The 19,406-nt window shown below is 35.2% G+C and overlaps 2 protein-coding genes across 2 annotated transcripts; one reads left to right on the forward strand and one right to left on the reverse strand.

Annotated features, from left to right (window-relative positions):
* The first annotated feature begins 1,543 nt into the window (after positions 1-1,543).
* On the forward strand, positions 1,544-15,662 carry LOC18045286. The gene is made up of 18 exons (XM_024185608.1): positions 1,544-2,080; positions 2,628-2,707; positions 2,808-2,858; positions 3,220-3,741; positions 3,983-4,240; positions 5,112-5,176; positions 5,502-5,688; positions 6,819-6,870; positions 6,949-7,233; positions 8,235-8,345; positions 9,336-9,518; positions 10,578-10,853; positions 11,775-12,398; positions 12,766-13,274; positions 13,350-13,410; positions 13,506-13,574; positions 14,164-14,807; positions 15,045-15,662. Exons 1-17 carry the CDS (start codon positions 1,850-1,852, stop codon positions 14,236-14,238), a joined length of 3,639 nt encoding a protein of 1,212 aa, XP_024041376.1. The 5' UTR covers positions 1,544-1,849; the 3' UTR covers positions 14,239-14,807; positions 15,045-15,662.
* A 536-nt stretch (positions 15,663-16,198) lies between these two features.
* LOC18045287 (THO complex subunit 4B) lies at positions 16,199-18,932 on the reverse strand. The gene is made up of 5 exons (XM_006435973.2): positions 18,650-18,932; positions 18,026-18,175; positions 17,568-17,636; positions 17,298-17,482; positions 16,199-16,786 (listed from the first exon to the last, which is right to left on the reverse strand). The coding sequence occupies exons 1-5, from the start codon at positions 18,824-18,826 to the stop codon at positions 16,609-16,611; spliced, it is 759 nt and encodes a 252-aa protein (XP_006436036.1). The 5' UTR covers positions 18,827-18,932; the 3' UTR covers positions 16,199-16,608.
* Between the last annotated feature and the right edge of the window lie 474 nt (positions 18,933-19,406).

Here is a 19,406-nt window from a genome sequence, read left to right on the forward strand (position 1 = left end):
GAGATTTATCTTATGAAAGAGGTCTCATAAGGAGTTTTGAACCACCACTCTAAATTTATTTTTTAAAATTGTATTATTATTTTTTGAGAAAATATTATTACAATTATTTATACACACATACACAAATTTAACTAGATATTTTCTAAATGAGGTTGCTATTCATTTAGTGTGAAAGATGAGATAGATTGTTTATTTAGGGAGTTTGGCTATTTTAACGAAAATTTTTAACATAAATTTTAAGTTATTGATTTTAATCAACCCAATAGTGGATGAACAACCATTATTAAATGCTAATTTAATTTTCAATATCTATCATTAGTTGCTTAAAATCAATGACTCAAAATTTATGTCAAAATTTTAAGTAAAAATTAAAATTAAATTACATTATTTACATGAGTGTATACTTCAAATGCTCAAATAAAATGATAATGGATCACCAAATTTGGCTAAAGATCTAGAGCTTTACTGTTAGAAAGCAGTTCTTAAAACAATATAATAGTTTTGCTAAGAAAATAAACATATAAAAACATGACTCAATAAACTTAAATAGTATTCATGATGACTTCTGATAAATTTTGACAAACATGGCCGAAACATGTTTCTGACTAATAATAAATTAATTCTTGAATATATATCAAGTGCACACATTTTTTATTTTGATTTTTGAAAAAATGGTAAACACATTGTTGGAAATAATTGGAATTACGTAAACGAATTGCTTGAGAGAGTTGATGATGATCAGTTGAGAAGCGATAGGTAGGGACGGCAAATTGACATGACTGATCCAACCCTAATTTTTCGGATTTTGACCCGAATATTCGGGTTTCGAGTCGGGATTAGGCCAAAATTTGTAGGCATGATCAAATTTCGGGTCATGGCCGAGCTTAAGCCAACCCGACTCTATATTTAAAAAAAAATACAAATGGTTGTGGTCCTTGTGAAATTGAATTGTGTATAGAATAAATGGTTGTAGAATTGAATCATGTGTTCTAAATTTAATTGCATTGTGTGTTTTAATATTGGATTGTGGAATTGAATTATAAAAAAATCATTCCTATTAATTTGGTTGTTTTCTGAATTATTTTGTAATTAATTATATTGTATATTTAGCATATTGTGTGGTGAATTATTTTAAATTAGAAAAATTGTTTCTTTTATTTTATATTCATGGTATTGTAACTAAAAAGAGAATAAAAATTATAAAGTAACATAAATAAAATTAAGATGTAGTCATAAAATTAGATGTTGTTGGCAAAATAGTGTAAAAAGAAATTTATGGTCGAGTCGGGCCCAACCCTGACCCAACTATGGCCCAAATAATACAAATGATAGGACTTTTCTTAGGGTCGGGCTTTTAATTTAAAGCCCGAGCCCGACCCGATGGATTGCCCTTCATAGCGATAGGCGCAAATAGCCAAATTGATGATCGAAACAGGAATTTTCGTCATTTTGTAAAAAAATTTAAACCACAATTCCAAAATTACCCTTTAATCACATCAAGTCTTTAGAAAAACTGAATACAGTACGTAATTTTCAAAAAAATTCGATTCCGTCACACACTCAAAGTGACAAGATTTAGCGCTTGCCAGCTAATAATGACACCGCATAGCACGTTACCGGAATTAAAGAAACAAACGGCGAAGAACAAAGAAAAATTCCCCCAATTCCAAATCTCCAACACTGTCTCTTCTTCTCTAAATTTCATTTCTCCAAATGTAGAATTAAAATCAAATCCACTGTAACAAACAACAAACAGCACTCGACTATCAAACCTAATAAAGATAATTATATTATTTAATTTCACCTTTAGTTGCACAGAAACTTTCGTGCACTCTCACTCGCTTTGCTCATGTCGTCTATTTACAGCCCCGGCCGGAGCCCGGGGAGCTTGAGGTTAGGCGTCGGCGGTGGCGTTAGTGGAGTCTCCAGATTGAGATCTTCGTCTATGAAGAAGCCGCCAGAGCCGCTGCGCCGAGCCGTCGCTGATTGTCTCTCCTCCTCGGCTGCATCTTCCTCTCCTAGTTTGCTTCACCCTGGCAGTCCCTCCGGCGTCGTTTTTGAGGCTTCGAGGACTCTTCGTGTGAGTCGTTTTGTAGTTGAGTTTTGTTTGGATCTTGTGATTGCGGATTTGAATTTATCGTGATATTTTGTTTTTCTAGTGTTGGACTAATGCGAATCTTGGCTTCGATATGGCGCACTTTTGCTAACATTTGATTTTGTCAATGTGAAAAAAAAATTAAGTGCGTGGCATTTCATTTGTCATACTAGCTAGTTTTGAATTTGGCAATTTTTTGCATCCATATTTTGAGTATTGTTTTGGTTGATTCTGTATAATTTCTCAGAGATGGAAACATACCTGCTACTGCATCCAAATTGTTGCGTTAGATTGTTTTATTGTCGTAATGCATAATACTTGTAGACTTTCATAGTTATAGTTTCTTGAGTAACAAATTGGAAAAGCTTAATTTTGAGTTTTAAAAATTTATTTGCTTTTGTTATTATTGAGAACCAAACGATGTCTTGAACGTACTTTATACTCTGGGCTATTAATAACTCTATTTGTTTACATAATTTCGTTGCAAAAGAGAATCTGAAGTTGAACCTAAAAATTTGTATATATATGACAGGATTATCTGGCTAGTCCTGCTACAACTGACATGGCGTATAGTGTGATCATAGAACATACAATTGCAGAGAGGGAGCGCAGGTAGTATTAGTTGTTGGTTTACCTCAAAGCATTATTAGTACATTATTTTTGTCACAATGGGCAACTCTTTTCCTGATAATTTTGCTTAATTTTGCAACAGCCCAGCAGTGGTTGCAAGGTGCGTGGCCCTTTTGAAACGTTACCTTCTACGGTATGTTGTTCTGACTACAAACCTGTTTTCTAAATTACCTTTTTTTATCTGAGTGTGAGATATTGTGGATTGTCTGAGAATCAATGATAGCTTTATTTCATTGGTAAGCCGGAATTGACATTCTAGCATTACACATTTATTACAGTTGTCTTTTAACTTTTCGCCTGTTTTGTCATTCTTGAAAAGAAGAATGGTTAATATGAATTTATAGGTTAGTCAATTCTCAGTGGTTGGACACATTTCTAACATACATGGAATAACCTGATGGCATTTAGTACAGGAAATTCTGTCAACTAAGTTGCTACTTTATGAGTTTATTTCTTTAATGATTTTATGTTTATCATTCTGTCACTTGTTGCAGATATAAGCCTAGTGAGGAGACTTTGCTGCAGATTGATCGATTTTGTCTGAACACAATTTCTGAGTGTGCCATTACCCCTAACCGGAAAGTGTCGCCGTGGTCACGATCTCTGAATCAACAATCTGGGGCATCAACGGCTTCTGTGAATGCTTCTCCTTCTTTACCCGTATCTAGTTTTACTTCTGGAACGCTTGTAAAGTCATTGAATTACGTTCGTTCCTTAGTGGCTCAGCATATCCCAAGGAGGTCATTCCAACCAGCATCTTTTGCTGGATCACCCTCTGCATCAAGGCAGGCACTTCCTACGTTATCATCCTTGTTGAGCAGATCCTTCAATTCTCAGATTATTCCTGCAAATGTTGTAGAATCTGCAGAGAATAAAGATTCTGCAACTTTATCTGTTTCAACCTTATCCAATATTGAAGAAGCCGATGGAATGGAAGATCTTGATTACATTGCCCTTGATGTCCTTAAATGGCGATGGCTAGATGAAAGTCAGCCATCATCCATGTCAACTGAAGGGTAATTGATTTTTGCATGTATTCTTTGAGTGAGAAATGCTACATATCCCGAAAGTTGTCCCGAAAGATTCATCCCAAATGAAGTGGCATCTCATATGCCACCTCATTTGGGCTAAATCTTTTGGGATATGAAATATTATTCTTTTGAGTTTGGGTTCTTTTACACTGGAATTTTCAATACGCACTATCTATGGTGTTTCTTTTCTTCATGTTTTTCCTGTATTGTATTGTGTTTAATGCAGTGATCGTGTTGCGACTATTCAAGAAATGAGTTCACTTAATTTCTTGGAAGTAGGTGCTGCTGCTCTCCTTCTGGGAGACATGGAAGCTAAAATGAAAGGCCAGCCCTGGAAATATATTGGAACTAATGATATGCCTTACCTTGATCAACTGCTGCAGCCTTCTTCAGCTACAACAATCACTAATTCAGCCTCTGCTCGTTCTCACTTGACAGCCGTAACTGCATCTAAGCGCACTAAAGCTGGGCCTCGTCAAATTTGGCATGTTTCTTCTGTCTTTTCCGTTTTTCAAATTATCATTTGCTCCGTTCATCACTTATTATTAATAAATTGGCTGAGGTATGTTTGACATTTGCTGGTATGTGGCATGTGAGATGTCTGCCGGTAAAGAATTTTGAGAAAACAGCCATTGAGAGTGCATTAATTTAATAGTTTAAAATGTATGTCTTTGACCCTGGAGGGAGTATGGGAGTTTATCAATTTGCTAGGATGTGATTTATTCTCTTCATTTCTACACGACATTAGAAGGGTTTCATTTTCGTACTTTTCTGGACCACAAAAAGTTACATCCCTCTCCTGACACTTTGTGCGTCCAATAATCTAACATATTTTTCTCATCAATTACCATCCCTTAAACTATTTACTTTAAAGTTTTTTCTATTTATTACAGGAATCTATTTTCCAAAATAAAATTATTATTGCTTGAAATCTTGAAACACTTTCTACTTGCAACCCTAGGCCCTAGTGAATTACAACCGAATACATAACTTCGTATTTGTCCTAGATCTTTATAGTTTTGCAACTTTATAAATATGAGTTCTTATTTTTTCAATGTTTCTTGAAAAAGTGAAAAGGCATCTGGATTCTCCCTTCTGTTGCCTATGTTATCATAAAGCTTCATCCAAAGGAAAACCAAAATTTTACTTTTGTCTTTCTACGATCGTCTTAATATATGGCTATGAACTTCAAAGTTATACTCTGCTTATTTTGGAGGTTAAGCTATTTTGTGGAGTCTTGTTTAAAATGATTGCTGAAATTTCAAATTGACAAAGAACTACACTATTGATACCAACTTTGTTGTCAACAAGCTTATCAGATACTTGTTCTAACCATTGTACTGCCTGTTTTGCAGGGAGAATGCTCCTGTGAACACATTCCGTCCACGTGCTCGTGAAGGCAGTTGGATTACCTCTTCAGGTACAAAACGAGAGATCCAATTCTTTTCCAAATAATTCTCTTGATAGCTTTTTTACAGGTCTATCAGCTTTTTATATATTATAATTAGCCATCTGAATCTTTTATGCTTCTCATGTCAATCATTTATTCGATTATTGGTATTATTGACGCTATTTCATACCTATGCTTATATCTTGAAGTACCGTCTTATATTCCCTATATTCTCTATGGTTAGTTTAATTTTCACTTGCATAGTTTGGATAGTTCAGTCATGATATATCTATTTCATCAAAATGTTTAATTCCTCATTTGAATAGTTTCTTATTTCATTGAAATGTTCTTATGTGAACCAGTGAACAACAACCTTTGCGACTGAATCCTGCTGAGGTATGTGAGGTTATTGCTGCCGTTTGCTCGGAGACATCTTCACCAAATGTCAATGTGATGACGGTATCATCTAGATTAAGCAATAATAGTGGAAAGCCAACAATGGATGTCGCTGTTAGCGTCCTTATTAAGCTGGTTATTGACATGTATGTATCAATGCATTTACTTGCTGGTATTATTTTTGTCTGTTCCTTTATTGTTTATGTTTAATTTACAGAACCATCTCTCTCACACCACCCCCACCCTAACCCACTCTCTTCATGAACAAACAAACAATATATATATATATATATATATATACACATACATATATTAGTAGTTTTCTGGTCCGGGATCATAAAGTGCGGGAAACATCCGGGAAAACTTTAAAACCGCACGGTTTATGCGTTTTCCTGGACGTTTGCGCACTTTAAAATTCCGGATTGGAACATTTCTGATATATATATATCCCTGTTTAGTCCTCTCCCTTTCGAAAGTTTTTTCTATTTCTACATCTCTTTCTTCCGTTTCTAAGGTTTCTTTCACTTTCAGTTTCTTAGTAAAAATGGGTGAGGGTATTCTGCCTAAATAGTAGATACATGTAATAAATAAGAGAATACTAAAGATTTGAGCCATAGAATTTCTCAATTTTGACACAAGGTACTTCTTAAATCGAATAAGTACATTAGACCTAATAGAATTCTTTTGCTGCATCCAAACTAATACCAATCCAACCCATTTCATATATATATATATTTATATAAAACCCACCCCCTTCATGAACACACAAATAAGTACGATCATACCTTGTTAATTAATGCATTGATTTCTTGAGGCAGCCAGTTATATATGTAGAAAAGGTGTAAAATGTTATCTGTTTTCAAAGATGGTTATATTTCCAATTCATCAAAGCTGGCTTTATGATATAATGTTTCTGTTGGAATATTTGAAACTTCCTATGCTTTTTGTTGTTTATGATAGACATGTCGGGTACTTCAGTCTTTAGATGACCTTCCTTCATTAGAAAGCCTTTCCAAATTTAATACCATTCCCATGTGCGTTAAATGATACTGATTTATTATAAAATGAATTTCAATTTCTTTTTACTGTTACTGAGAGCCGATATTCTGAAGATTAGGATGGTTTGGGTTCTCATTGGCAACGGGTGCCTAAAAGAACCTGGATGTTAAATCCTCCTTTAATTTCTTTTTCATTGGTTCATGTAATTCATTTCTTGTTATTTGTTTGAGATGTCTTCATTTAATTATAAAACGTTAATGAAAATGTTATTATACAGGTATGTGCTGGATTCTGGGACTGCTGCTCCTCTCACTTTGTCTATGCTTGAGGTATTGCATCAATTAAATGTTGGCTTCTTTATGATGAGAAATATTGATAGATTCTTACCTTATCCGTTTATATTTCAGGAGATGCTTAGTTCTCCTAGGATAGCTTGTAGAGTACGAGCTTTTGATTTAATCCTGAACCTTGGGGTCCATGCTCATTTGTTGGAGCCGATGATGACTGATGATGCTTCTACAATTGAAGAAGAGTATCCTCAAGAATCATTTTTTGATGATGAAGACCAACTTACGACAGAAGGGAAGAAGAAAGTGGATTCTGCTAAGAAGTTGGGCGCTTCTACAGCTATTGATAAATTTGAGTCCTGGATTCTAAATATTTTGTATGAGATACTCCTCCTCCTTGTGCAGGTATAGCCTCTCGCTCTCTCTCTCTCTCTATATATATATATAGCTAACCTCTGTTCCAAGAAATGAGCCTTTTCCTTTCCCTGCTTGATTAAACAACTTCTACTTGTATCAATATATTTTTGCCTCATTCTCTATTCTTTAACTGAGAATATGCATTTGAAGAAATTAATAGCATGAAAGTTTCTCACTGGTTGCTCAATCATATGAATATGTGTGTCAGAAAATTATATTACATCAATTTTTGTTGAAATTTAATTCTTAGCTTTAGTTATGAGAAGCCTTGCAAAGATAGAATTGCGCCTGAGGTTTTAAAGGGTAAGCAATTTGACAATGGCTTTGTGATGGCATCCAATAAAGGGTGGAAATTTTTATACTTTGTTTTTATTGAAGACAATGTTGCTCACACATTTCTTTCATTCTTCTTGTTTCTGAAAAGTCAGATTCGTCAATGTAAATGTCTATGAATGGTTCTAAGGAATTTCAATTTTGTAATTATTAAGCACAGTTCCACCTCTCCCTCCCTCTCTGTCTCTCAAATACAATAATTTAGATAAAAAGGGTAATTGTCCCAGATTTATCAATTGAAAGTAGTCTTTTGCTGTTGATATTTTATGAATTGTAATATTATTTGTGACTTTAAACTTTCTTATATTCTGAATCATTATTCAGTTATAGAGGAACTGAATTGAAGATTCTGTTATAGAACTTGTAATGAGCATCTTAACTAGAAAGAAAAATCTGAGTTGGTGACATGTGTGAAGATTTAGATATGTAGTCAGGAAAATAATGTCTTTTAATCAACTAATTTATGTTAAAAGTACTGTTATCCATAATCTCATTTCACTTCTATTTTCTTCTTTTGTTGGTAATGTACTATCTACGTGATGTTCTTTGGCCCCTGTGGACATTCTGGCCACCTTTTGTCAATCTGCTTAACTCAATACAATTTTGTTTCTTAATAAAATGTTGTTCTCATGGCTCTTACTTTTAATCTTTTGCAGATTGAAGAAAAGGAGGAGTCTGTTTGGGCTTCTTCTCTGAGCTGTTTGCTTTATTTTGTCTGTGACCGGGGCAAAATTCGTAGAAGTCGATTGAATGGTCTTGACATAAGGGTGAGTTTGGTTTTTTTCCCAGACATCCTGATCTGTTATACCATCATGGAAATTCAACATCTTGTTATATTATAGGGTGATATTTGGAAAAAGTTCTATCTGCCTTTTTGTTTTCTGCCTTCATTTCTCTCTTGCTCACTTAATCTGAGCAAACAAAGAGGATCCAAGTAAAAGACATCTTATCTGAAGAAAAAAGAAAATAAATATTTAGTAAGAATTTAATAAAGAAAGGTTAGGCGATGATGACTTGGAGGTTTTTGAAAAGACTCAAGATGAAAGGGACTCTGATTAATGATCAGAATTTCCATGCTTCAATTTAGCAAATGTGATTATGTGTGAGACCTGTAGTCATTTCATTACAAAAAGAAAGGTCTATCATCGTGAAAAGTACCGTGAGAGAATTTGCTATAAAGAAGCTAGCCCTTAGGAATAGATGTAATCGTATATCTATGTTTTGCTAATTTATAAAATGTACATTGATTCTATCTAATATCTTAGTTTCTGTCAATTAATAATTTTGAATCCTTTATTAACTTGTGTTTCTGTTGCTGCTGTCCTTGTGCTTCCATGTTAAAGAGGAATAGACAAATATTCATAAAGAAACTTCCAAGGATGTATGTATTCATCTAAGAGTTCTTGCCAGGAGCTAACATTATGAGGGACAGAAATTTAAAGAAAATTTTCAGTTTTCTGCTTCTAGAGTTTCCAAAATCAACTTTAACTTAAGGAACTGGCAATTATCTTTTATGATTCTTACCACATTGTGTTGCATTATCGAGAGCTGAAACATGGATCAATCGGGTAAACTGGAATGTTAGCCTATCTTAAAATATTCTTATTGTACTTCTAGAGAGAATGCTTGCATTAGAGTCATGTATCTTTGCTAAGAGGGGATGTGCGGGTGTGGTTTGCTTATCTTGTTGCTATCTTTATGGCAATATAACTATTAGTTTCATTTTTTATTTATTTTTTCACCGTGTCTGCCCTCAGGTCATCAAAGCATTTCTGGAGACTAGCAGGAAGAATTCTTGGGCAGAAGTAGTTCATTGCAAGCTTATATGCATGTTAATAAACATGCTTTATGAAGTCCCCAGTGGACATTCCAATGCTGCTTCAAGTTTTCTTGTAGACCAGCTTGACCTGATTGGAGGAATTGAATCTATATTCATTGAGGTATGCATTGTATGACAGAATGAGAATTGAATTATAAGACAGTAAGCTTGAACAATTGTGGATAAAAGTAAGGAGGTAATAATGAGATTAGTTAAACAATAGTACACTAACATGTTAGCCTATGGATCAGTGCCTAAATAAACAAATGTGTTTGGTAGTTTTGAAAAGTTAAGTAGTTTACTGGAGCATGAAACAAGGGTGACTAGACCAGAGCAATAGGTATCCATGAAGGAAGTTTGATCTTCTCTTTCAGAAGGACAGGAAAATTCAAATTGAACTGAGGAAACAACTGAGGTCTGAGTAATTGGAAGAAGGTTCTATTGGCAGGATCAAGTTGTGAACAGCTGCCCAAAAGGAAAACTGTGAAGTTCCCTCGTAGTCTAGTCTATCCCTGAACCAGCAGCTGCTGTGTTACGCAAGAATGCTTGTCTTATTTCCTTCTCAGCTTACCACTTTTCTTTGTTTGGTTCCTTTATTGCAGAGACTTAGTAATTTCAGACACCATCATAATAACTTGAATATGTTGAATGTGTGGAATCTATTCAACCAGAAGAGTATCTACTTTGAGCACTTGCATAAGCTGCGGGCTCTTCAGACGACTCAGTTTGCTTTATTAACTTTCCTTATGGTGGACAAGGAGTAAAATCAATAAATCATTAGTTTCAGATGCAGAATGAGTACCCAACTGAAGGCCAGCAGCAATCCTAGGCAGCAGAAATAGATGTCGCTTGATGGGGTTTATTCTACGTAGGAGTTAATATGGTAAAATGCTAATGTGGTTTCTTTGTTGTGAATAGAGGTTAACATGGTCATATGCTCCGAGTGGTTTGTGGGGTTTGTATGCCTGTGATAAGTTATTAAATTTACTTTACTTTTGTGTATCTTTGAAATACATTAAAACATAGTTAGTTCCATGTTATCCTGAATGAATACTAGCAGGTTTTGTCCATTTTCAATGTTGGAAGGTTGGTTATACATTTATTACCTAAATCAGCCTAAATCCATTTAAAATTCTAGCTGTATTAACCTTATTTCTGTGTCTTGGTCTTCTCAATGCAGTATGGACTGGCTAAATCAAGGGAAGCAAGGCGGAATTTATATTTGGTGCTGTTCGACTATGTGTTATACCAAATAAATGAAACATGCATTTCTACCGGAGTTTCTGAATACAATGATGATGAGGTTCAACCTATTGCTGCCCTGCTTGCTCTTGCAGATGCACCTGAAGCTTTTTATATATCTGTTATGCTGGGGCTGGAAGGCTTTGGGGAGTTCTTAAGAAGATCTATTTCTGTTGCATTATCTAGATATCCTAATAGAGAACGGCTAAATATGGTAATGTCTCCGAGATGTGTGTCCAAAACTTTGGGCATCTATGTTGTGTTTTTGGTTTCCACTAGGAAGGGTATTTATTGAGAATTACTTGTGTGTTTGACTGTCCATGTTTATGCATTGATGTTAACACTTACACAATTACATGATTATTTCTTGCACAAATATGTGATATTTTCTGATTCTCGCTTGATTTTCAACTTTTTTTTTTTTTAAAGAAACAAACTTGCATGAGAAATTGTTCTTCTTAACTGTCTATATTTATCTTGGCTTTGCTTGAGGTTCAATTTGAACTGATATAATAGTTGAATTTTTGTTTTTTTATGACATGGTTATTTATGGTTTCTTAAAAGTTCTGAGTTCACATCCTAATGCAAAGCTGCATGGTAACCTTTTTACTTCTTGAGTTTGACAATCAACCTATTAACGAGCAGAGATTTCTACTAGAAACAGGTTTCAGAATGAATGGATATTCTTAAAATAGATTTTGAACCAGTTGCTGCCTTGGATCTTCATTTTCTTTAATATTTACATAATATTATGCTATCAAGACTTGAGTTGAGGTTTTCTAGGTTTTAAATATTTGTATGGTGCAATTTCACTGTCGACCTTCTCTGTTCACTAATTTTGCTAAAATGACTAAAAATTTGGAAAAATTAGAACATTGGCTGGGCTCTTTTTTCTTTTTTTTGGGGGGGGGGGGTGTTATTTTCCTTCTGGTTGGTTGGTAGGGGGAGCATGGAAGCTCTCAGAAAGATTTACAATTATGGTTATTTTTCTCAAGCTTTGGCATTTTAAAATGTTTCACAGTTTCATTGACCGTTCACTCCCATAAGTTTTGTAGTACTCCAATAGATTTATTTAATGAGTGTGACTGCTTTCTTAATTGCCTTTTTTCACTTTTTTTTCCCCTCTCCTTTGCAGCTCTTGGAGAATATGATAGAAAAATTTGATATGATTATAAGTTCATTCACTCATTTAGACAAAGAGTTTTCCAATTTGAAACAGACAACAAAATCTTACAAGTTTCTGGAAAGCATTGAGGGTGCAACATCCAAAAATGGTGGTGTCATGAAAGCCAAGTTCTCATGGACGACTTTACATTCTCTTCTTCATTCAGAAAGAATTCCTTATCGTCAGAATGGGTATATATGGTTAGGTGATTTGCTTATTGCCGAAATTAGTGAAGAAAGGGAAGCAAGTGTGTGGTCAAATATTAAAAATTTGCAACATCAAATTGCTTATGCTGGTGTTCATGATTATTCAGCTTCTTCAAATGTTCCTTTATCTATTTGGCTTATGTGTGGGCTTTTAAAGTCCAAAGACAGCACCATTAGATGGGGATTCCTATTTGTTCTTGAGAGGCTTCTCATGCGGTGCAAGTTTCTACTGGATGAGAATGAAATGCAACACTTAAGCGGCAGTGATGTTGGTCATGAACATGGTGATAGCCGACTTGAGAAAGCAAATGCTGTGATAGATATTATGAGTAGTGCTTTGTTATTGGTTGTTCAGATAAATGAAACTGATCGCATCAACATCTTGAAGGTATATGCTTGTATAACTTATTCAACAATTTGAGTAAATGTCAACGATATTGTCTCTATCACAACATAACTGACATATGGTAAATCTCAAAATTTGAATCCTTTTTCCTGTTCTTTTTAGACAAATTCTATATTAAATTTGCTTGATCAGATAGTGGTACTGACAAGATCCTTTTTGGCCCTTGAATTTGAGATACCAATATGATGAGTTATTTAACTTTTGATATCATATTTACTAGTAAATTTGTTTCCCTTGAACAACCTTGTGACATTGTTCTGATTTATTTAAGGCTATCTCATGCATAGTTTATGATGTATAGGTAATGAAAAGCCTTGCTAACTCTTGTCTTTTTGCTGTTTCTAACCAGATGTGTGACATTCTATTTTCCCAACTATGCCTCAAAGTTTGCCCTGCAACGGCAATGCCATTTGGAGATGGAGCGCACCAGAGTAAAGTGCTCGGTTCTGTAGATGAAACTAAGAAAGTTGATGCTGCTGAGCGTGGTTTTCAACAAGAGAGCTGTCGTCGGGATGAATTATTTGAGGAGACTGGTGGTAGATCTGGAAATAATATGAATTGCCCTCCAATTTGTGAAACAGCATCGATGGCAGCACAGCTTCTTGGAGGGCAGGCTGTTGTTCCAATGCAATTAGTTGCACGTGTTCCTGCTGCTTTGTTTTATTGGCCATTGATTCAACTTGCTGGAGCAGCAACAGATAATATCTCATTGGGTGTCGCTGTTGGAAGCAAAGGAAGAGGAAACCTTCCTGGTGCCACATCAGACATTCGAGCTACCCTGCTGTTGCTTTTAATTGGTAAATGCACTGCAGATCCTGCTGCATTCCAAGAAGAAGTTGGTGGTGAAGAATTCTTTAGGTGAGTTTATTGACTTCTTACTCCTTTATATGAATTGCCTTACATATTGGACATTGATATGTTTGGCTTTGGCAGGGAGCTTTTAGATGATACTGATTCGAGGGTGGCTTACTATTCTTCAGCTTTTCTTCTAAAGGCAAGAATGCTTTGCATTTGTTTCCTCACCAAGGATTATTTGTTGAGTATGTGGTTCCATTTTAATTCTAATCCATTGTACTATGGATGTTGCAGAGAATGATGACTGAGAAACCCGAAAAGTACCAGCACATGCTCCAGAATCTTGTTTTTAAGGCTCAGCAGGTGCAGTACTATCTAATATATTATGTGATGTTACACCAATTTTGAGGAACATTGAAATATGAAGCAAGTTCTAACACCCTTCAAATGTAAATGTATGTCTTATGTGTGTATATAGCATAGTGTGTAAAACAATTATGCAAGTCTTGGTAAGATCTTGACTTTGGCCTGGGGTTCTAGATTCAGCATTTCCATATAGACATGTGCAGTTTGATAAACGGCAAGAGGTTACAGTCATTGCTTTCATTAGGCTCTCATGTTAAAATAGAGATGCAAAAAACAAAGATGATGTGGCATTGTAAACAGTGAATGACTTGGTCAGCATCTCTATCTGACATGTCTATTTGTGCATCGCTATCTGTGTAATTGGGTTTAGTCTATTATGATACATGTGATATGTGGTTGGCTATTTTATTGGTTAGCTTTCCGAGAGGTGACCATTGAATGAGGAGGCCTATGCATGAACTACACAAATCAGATTGAATTTTTCTCTTCATAGATGTCCCGTTATCCAATCTGATTTTTTTTTTTAATTTTAAAATTTTGAGGCTTTTCTGTTAATCCTGTGCTCTTTCATTAATTTTTTCTGCAGAGCAACAATGAAAAATTGCTGGAGAATCTATATCTTCAGATGCGTGGCCTACTTCACATTTCGAATGATATTTGAACTGGGTGTTAATCTGATGAGACATTTTGTACAAGTTTCATGCTCTTGTTCCGGGGACAATGCAGTGTGTGTAATGGGTTGTTATAACTCTTTAACCGTTGAGCTATAACTTCCTGGCAACATTTGGCAAAGTTTTGAAAATCTTTTGTGGGAATATATGCTTAATTTTTGTAAGCATGTGTTTGAAAGCGTGGACTCTTGACTTCAAAGAAACAAGAATGTTATATTAATGCCGAAAGTACGAGGTTTCAGCCTCTCCCTCCTGAGGAAGCCAATGTTATGTGTGCATAGATGTTCTAAATCAGCTACAGTGCCTCGCCAATCTGCACAGAGATAATGGAAGTTCTAAATTGCCTCTGCAGTCAAATTAGATTATTGGGGCGTACTTCCATTTGTTAAAAGTGAAGAAGCTCATTGTTTCATCTGATGTTTTGGATAGAAGGCATGTTTTGGATAGAAGGCTTGTTTGTTCGTCCAGAATAGAAGATGCCTTAAATACTTTTTGAAGTTGGAGGACCTATCTTTATGCTGTTAAAGGTTGTAGATCAAGGCAGTTAATGTATCTTAAGGTACTGACTTCTCTCTTCTTCATCTTGGTATATGACTGCCATTTTATCTTTGATTCTCAGATTGTTGGTAAATATTCGAAGTTAAAGGATTATTTAGTAATATTCATAACACTTTTAATTGTCATGTATGTAAGGGCAGTAATTTTTTTATTGTCATTATGTAAAGGATGTTATATATATATATGACACTATCGTTACTAAAGTTCTTTTCTTCTTTTTTACTTCATGTCAAAGCAGCGATTGGGCAGGCATTAGCATTATGTTGATAGAAGAATTCCTGAGCTACCACTGAATCCCTTGTACCGAATCAGATTTGCTCATAGCCTTTCAATATTGTTACTCACTGACTCCTGATGGTGAAATCAATACCAGCTCTTTCTTGCTGAATGGCCATCCTTTAACAATGAAAACCTATAATTTTCTTATCTTCTTTTTATTACTATTATTATTATTAATTCTTTTTTGGAAATCAGAAGAGGTTTAGTTTCTTGTTTGCAATGAGGAGAGATTCAATTTTGTATTTGGTTGATAGGATAACAAGATGCTGAAGGGGTGGATTAGTTACAAGACTCGCCAATTTAATCATGATCAATGGCACAAGGTGTCTTTTTTTGAGTGACATCTTCGAAGTTTTGCCTGGTATGTGTTTTTTGGTCTATGTGTTGTTTAATATTTGATGTCTTCACCTTGTAAATGTGTAACGTGTTTTGTCCTCTCTCCCAGTAGCAAAATTTGTATTGTACAATTACTGTTAAGAAATATGCTTATTTCTTCCTACTCAGATAGTGAACGCTGAGTTTGATTCTTTCTTAGTTTTTCTTTTCTCGTTTTATCTATATATATTTTGTTAAATCACCTATTTGTTTTCTTTATGGGGAAGACAAAGTAATTCATTTGGCTCTATATGTATCAGCTAAAGCACTGTCATTGATCAATGGTTGGGATTTATTTTCTTACCTATGGTCACTTTCAACTTGTTTGAATATATTACTATAATCCCAATGATGTTTATGAACTGATATTGGCAATTTGAAATTTAGTTCACAAGCCATGGCAGAAATTAACCGCGGTCCGCAAATCGGTGAATTTTTTTCTTGGAAAAATATGCTATGAAAATCTTGATACGGTTCAATCTATGACTTGCGGTAACGGAGATTTCTAGATTTGATTGCCAAATTTGATGCTCACTCAAGATAATTTAGTGCCGCAAATGTAGTAAACATGTTCTGGTTTGTCAAAATATGGTGGTTTTACTGGTATACATACCTCATATTACTGGCCATATAAACGAAAACAAAACAACAGATTCAATTTTTTTTTTTCTAGTTATATATGAGATGTACAAAAGTAATTCTCTCTCTCTCTCTCTCTCTCTCTCTGGCCCCCGCCTTATTTTTCCTGCTTCGGATTACTACCCATGGCATTCAGAATCTGAACTGAACTGCATTTGTGCAGTAACTGACGACTGATTACTATTTTCATGCACATAACAATTTAGCAAAATATTCGTATTAACTTGAGCTGAAAGTTGAAACCCACCTATTCGACTTAGCTTAAAGCATGCTAGAGACAAAGACCAATTCATCCAGGTCAGAGTTGACTCTCTAAATTAATTGACTGACAAGACAAATAATAAATTGGTCAAAAGAAAGGTGCTAAACAATTGTCTCCCAAGGCAGACGGCACCGTGTTCGTGGAATCTTCAGTGTCTCATAGTTCTTAATAGTATCCTATTTCAGTATGCTTACTCGTAGCTTAATATGACACTAATTGCTGGTTCGATAAGCAAGAACAGGTGACATCATTTTTTACGCCTGGCTTCTAAGAGGTATTGGCCGAGGTCAGCATCAAGATCTTCTGCCGCTAGCTTCTTCTCATGGTGGTTCCCGTTCCCTCCACCACTAGCTAATCCACGACCACCACCAGCACTAAAAGCATCACCACGAAGCCTTTCCCCAGCACCAACTCTGCTTGCACCACTGTCAATTACAGTAATGGAAACTGTAGTTAATGCTGAATGATACAAGAGATAGCACATAATAAGCCTATTTACAATGCAGTGTAATGAAATTATTATATGCAACTCCTGCATTTTACTTCCTTCTCTAAGAAAAATTAAACAGCAACTGCTTGTGGAGTACCAGGAAAACCGAGAGGAATCACTACAGGTAGATCGAGTTCCTTTTAACATATAGTTTCAAGCTTTATTGCTTCTGTTAGTCAATAAGAAATATTGCATTATGAATCCTAATTAAGCATCTTACCAATCAAAATGGCTACACTATCCCAGACTTCAAATTTTGAACCAACATGTATTCATGTGTCGGCAACCAGGCATGCTAATATAGGCAGATCATGTAGATTTAGTACTGAGTATATATAAAGGGGTTGAAACTGCTTTCATCATTGAACGAAGCAAGAAAAAATGAATACACTGGCTGCACGCTCAAAATATGAGAGGGACAGAGAAAAACACATTAAAATTCGAACCTTGTAAAGAGAACATTCGGACTTCCCACAATGCTATTTTTAATTGGAGGCACAGGACCAGGAGCAACCAACTGCACACCCACAAACTCGATCTTCAATGGCTTCCCATCAAGATGGGCATTGTTGAATCTTTTCATAGCTGCATGAGCATCTACCTGGCGAAAATACGAAACTTCCGCAGTTCCCTGAAAACAATTGTTCAAGCCAAATGCAAGACCAAAATATTTCATCCAAAAGAACTCGAACCAAATCCTAAACCTATAAGATAACCTTTGATCTTCCACTTCTGTCATAATGGATCGCGTGGGTTTTCAACTCACCAACACTGGAGAACAGCATCTGCAAACAAATAAGCTAGTAACATATTTGTTACTAACAATCTTGTCACTACTGCATGCAATCTTGGTATTGCTCTGGCTCACAAAATGTTATGATCAATTGAGAGTGGAGAGAATCCAAATGCACAAAGTGGAATTTATAAAATATATGATGCAATGTCTAAAAAGTGAACACAACCAACCTGTTTTTTCTAAAAGCCGACTTGTTGAGATTTTGCAATACACTATTTTAAAAGCTTCCGAATAAACTTGCTTTTAATATTTCAAAAGCAATCACAAATAAAGCAGAATGTGAACATGCATATAAGTAAGAGCTTCTAATTAAGCTAGTATTGAGAAACGCATGCAAATGGCAGTAACAATACTAGTTATAAAATGAAGCTAAGGCACCTCAATGTCCTCATCAGAAACACCATAATGCAAGTTTGATATGTAAAGTCTTGTCCCGCCATAGGTGCTAATCCCTCCGCGTGCTGCCATCTTACTCGGCTGCGTCTTTATAACTTCTGTGCTCACTTGCACTGGCGCCTTCATTGCATTCTGAATAATAGATAGTAATAACAATATATTTTAAATAAAAATAATAGTATATTTATGAGCGATATAAAGGCTAAAAGAGTACACACAGTCTTTGTTATACGGAAACTTCCAAAAAAGGGAAAAAAAAAGGAACCTAATGCCGTTTTTGGCACAGATAGCTTTTTCCATCTTTTTCCTTTTTGTTCTTTTATTATTTTTTTTTTTGAAACTTTTAATTTTTTTCTGTAAAAAATAAAATCAGAAGAAAATTAAAATAAACTGCAACAGCTAAAACTTGGAATGATAATTGAATGTAAGCCTTAAGACCATGTTTGGTTAGCAAAAAGCAATTTCCGTTTTTCTCTTTTACTTTCAGGCTACAACTTCACTCTTCAGTCACTAAAACAAACAAGCAATAATATTTCAAAAAAAACAAAATAATAACTAAAATGCAACTAATAAGAAGAGTTAAAAAAATGAAAACAGGTGCCTCACTTGTTTCACCGGTCGATACGGTGCCGTTCCTGTCCGGTCGCGGTTTGGCGGTGCCCGACGCTGGGGGCCAGTACCACCCGAGCCCGTGTTGTTGCCACGGAAATGACTGTTTTGTCCTGGAGATCTCTTCTTATTGCGGATGATCTCGTCCAGAGTCATGTCCAGAGGGTTGGACATTTTCGGTAAGCAGAAAGGGGAGAGAGAGAGAGATTTTCACGGTGAGATTTTTGTGAGAGTTTATAGAGGTTTTATAAGAGAGCTAGCGGTGTTCAGCAGTGACTAGTGCGAGAGTGAGGGTGGGGACGAAAATGAATAGTAGTATATTATGGGAAATTGCTCTGACGTACTGAATTTCGACACGTGGAATCGTTTGGTTTGGTGTTGCATGCCGTGTCTGTGATGAGCCCGCACCTCGACCTTTGTTTGTTTCTCAATTTTGTCGTGTTCCTGTCCATTGGTTGCTTGCAGCTCACGATGATTTTTTCCACCGTTTGCTTTTTGTTTTTAATTTATTTTACTGATTATTTTCTTTATCCAAAAAAAAAAAAAACTTTTATATTCATTGATTGATACCCTCTTGAGGTACGTACTAAGAGAAAAATCGGTACATTGAAATACAATGTATTGTTAGATTCTTTAAATGTGCACACAATTATACTTTATATTAATAAATATAAATACATTAAATCAAAGAGTCACTCAGAGTATAAATATATAATTATATACATATTATAATTATATGAGTGTCAGTTCGTTT

Source organism: Citrus clementina, unplaced genomic scaffold (genome assembly GCF_000493195.1).
Source record: "Citrus clementina cultivar Clemenules unplaced genomic scaffold, Citrus_clementina_v1.0 scaffold_4, whole genome shotgun sequence".
Lineage (NCBI taxonomy): Eukaryota > Viridiplantae > Streptophyta > Magnoliopsida > Sapindales > Rutaceae > Citrus > Citrus x clementina.

Bases quoted from the DNA above. Each gene is read 5' to 3' on its own strand.
- LOC18045287 (XM_006435973.2), bottom strand. From the start codon at position 18,826: ATGTCCAACCCTCTGGACATGACTCTGGACGAGATCATCCGCAATAAG. The intron at 18,176-18,649 runs GTGAGGCACCTG...TCTATTATTCAG, and splicing joins CGTATCGACCGGTGAAACAA to AATGCAATGAAGGCGCCAGT. The intron at 17,637-18,025 runs GTGCCTTAGCTT...ATTTGTTTGCAG, and splicing joins TTTCTGATGAGGACATTGAG to ATGCTGTTCTCCAGTGTTGG.
- LOC18045286 (XM_024185608.1), top strand. From the start codon at position 1,850: ATGTCGTCTATTTACAGCCCCGGCCGGAGCCCGGGGAGCTTGAGGTTA. The intron at 2,708-2,807 runs GTAGTATTAGTT...ATTTTGCAACAG, and splicing joins ATTGCAGAGAGGGAGCGCAG to CCCAGCAGTGGTTGCAAGGT. The intron at 13,575-14,163 runs GTGCAGTACTAT...TTTTTTCTGCAG, and splicing joins TTGTTTTTAAGGCTCAGCAG to AGCAACAATGAAAAATTGCT.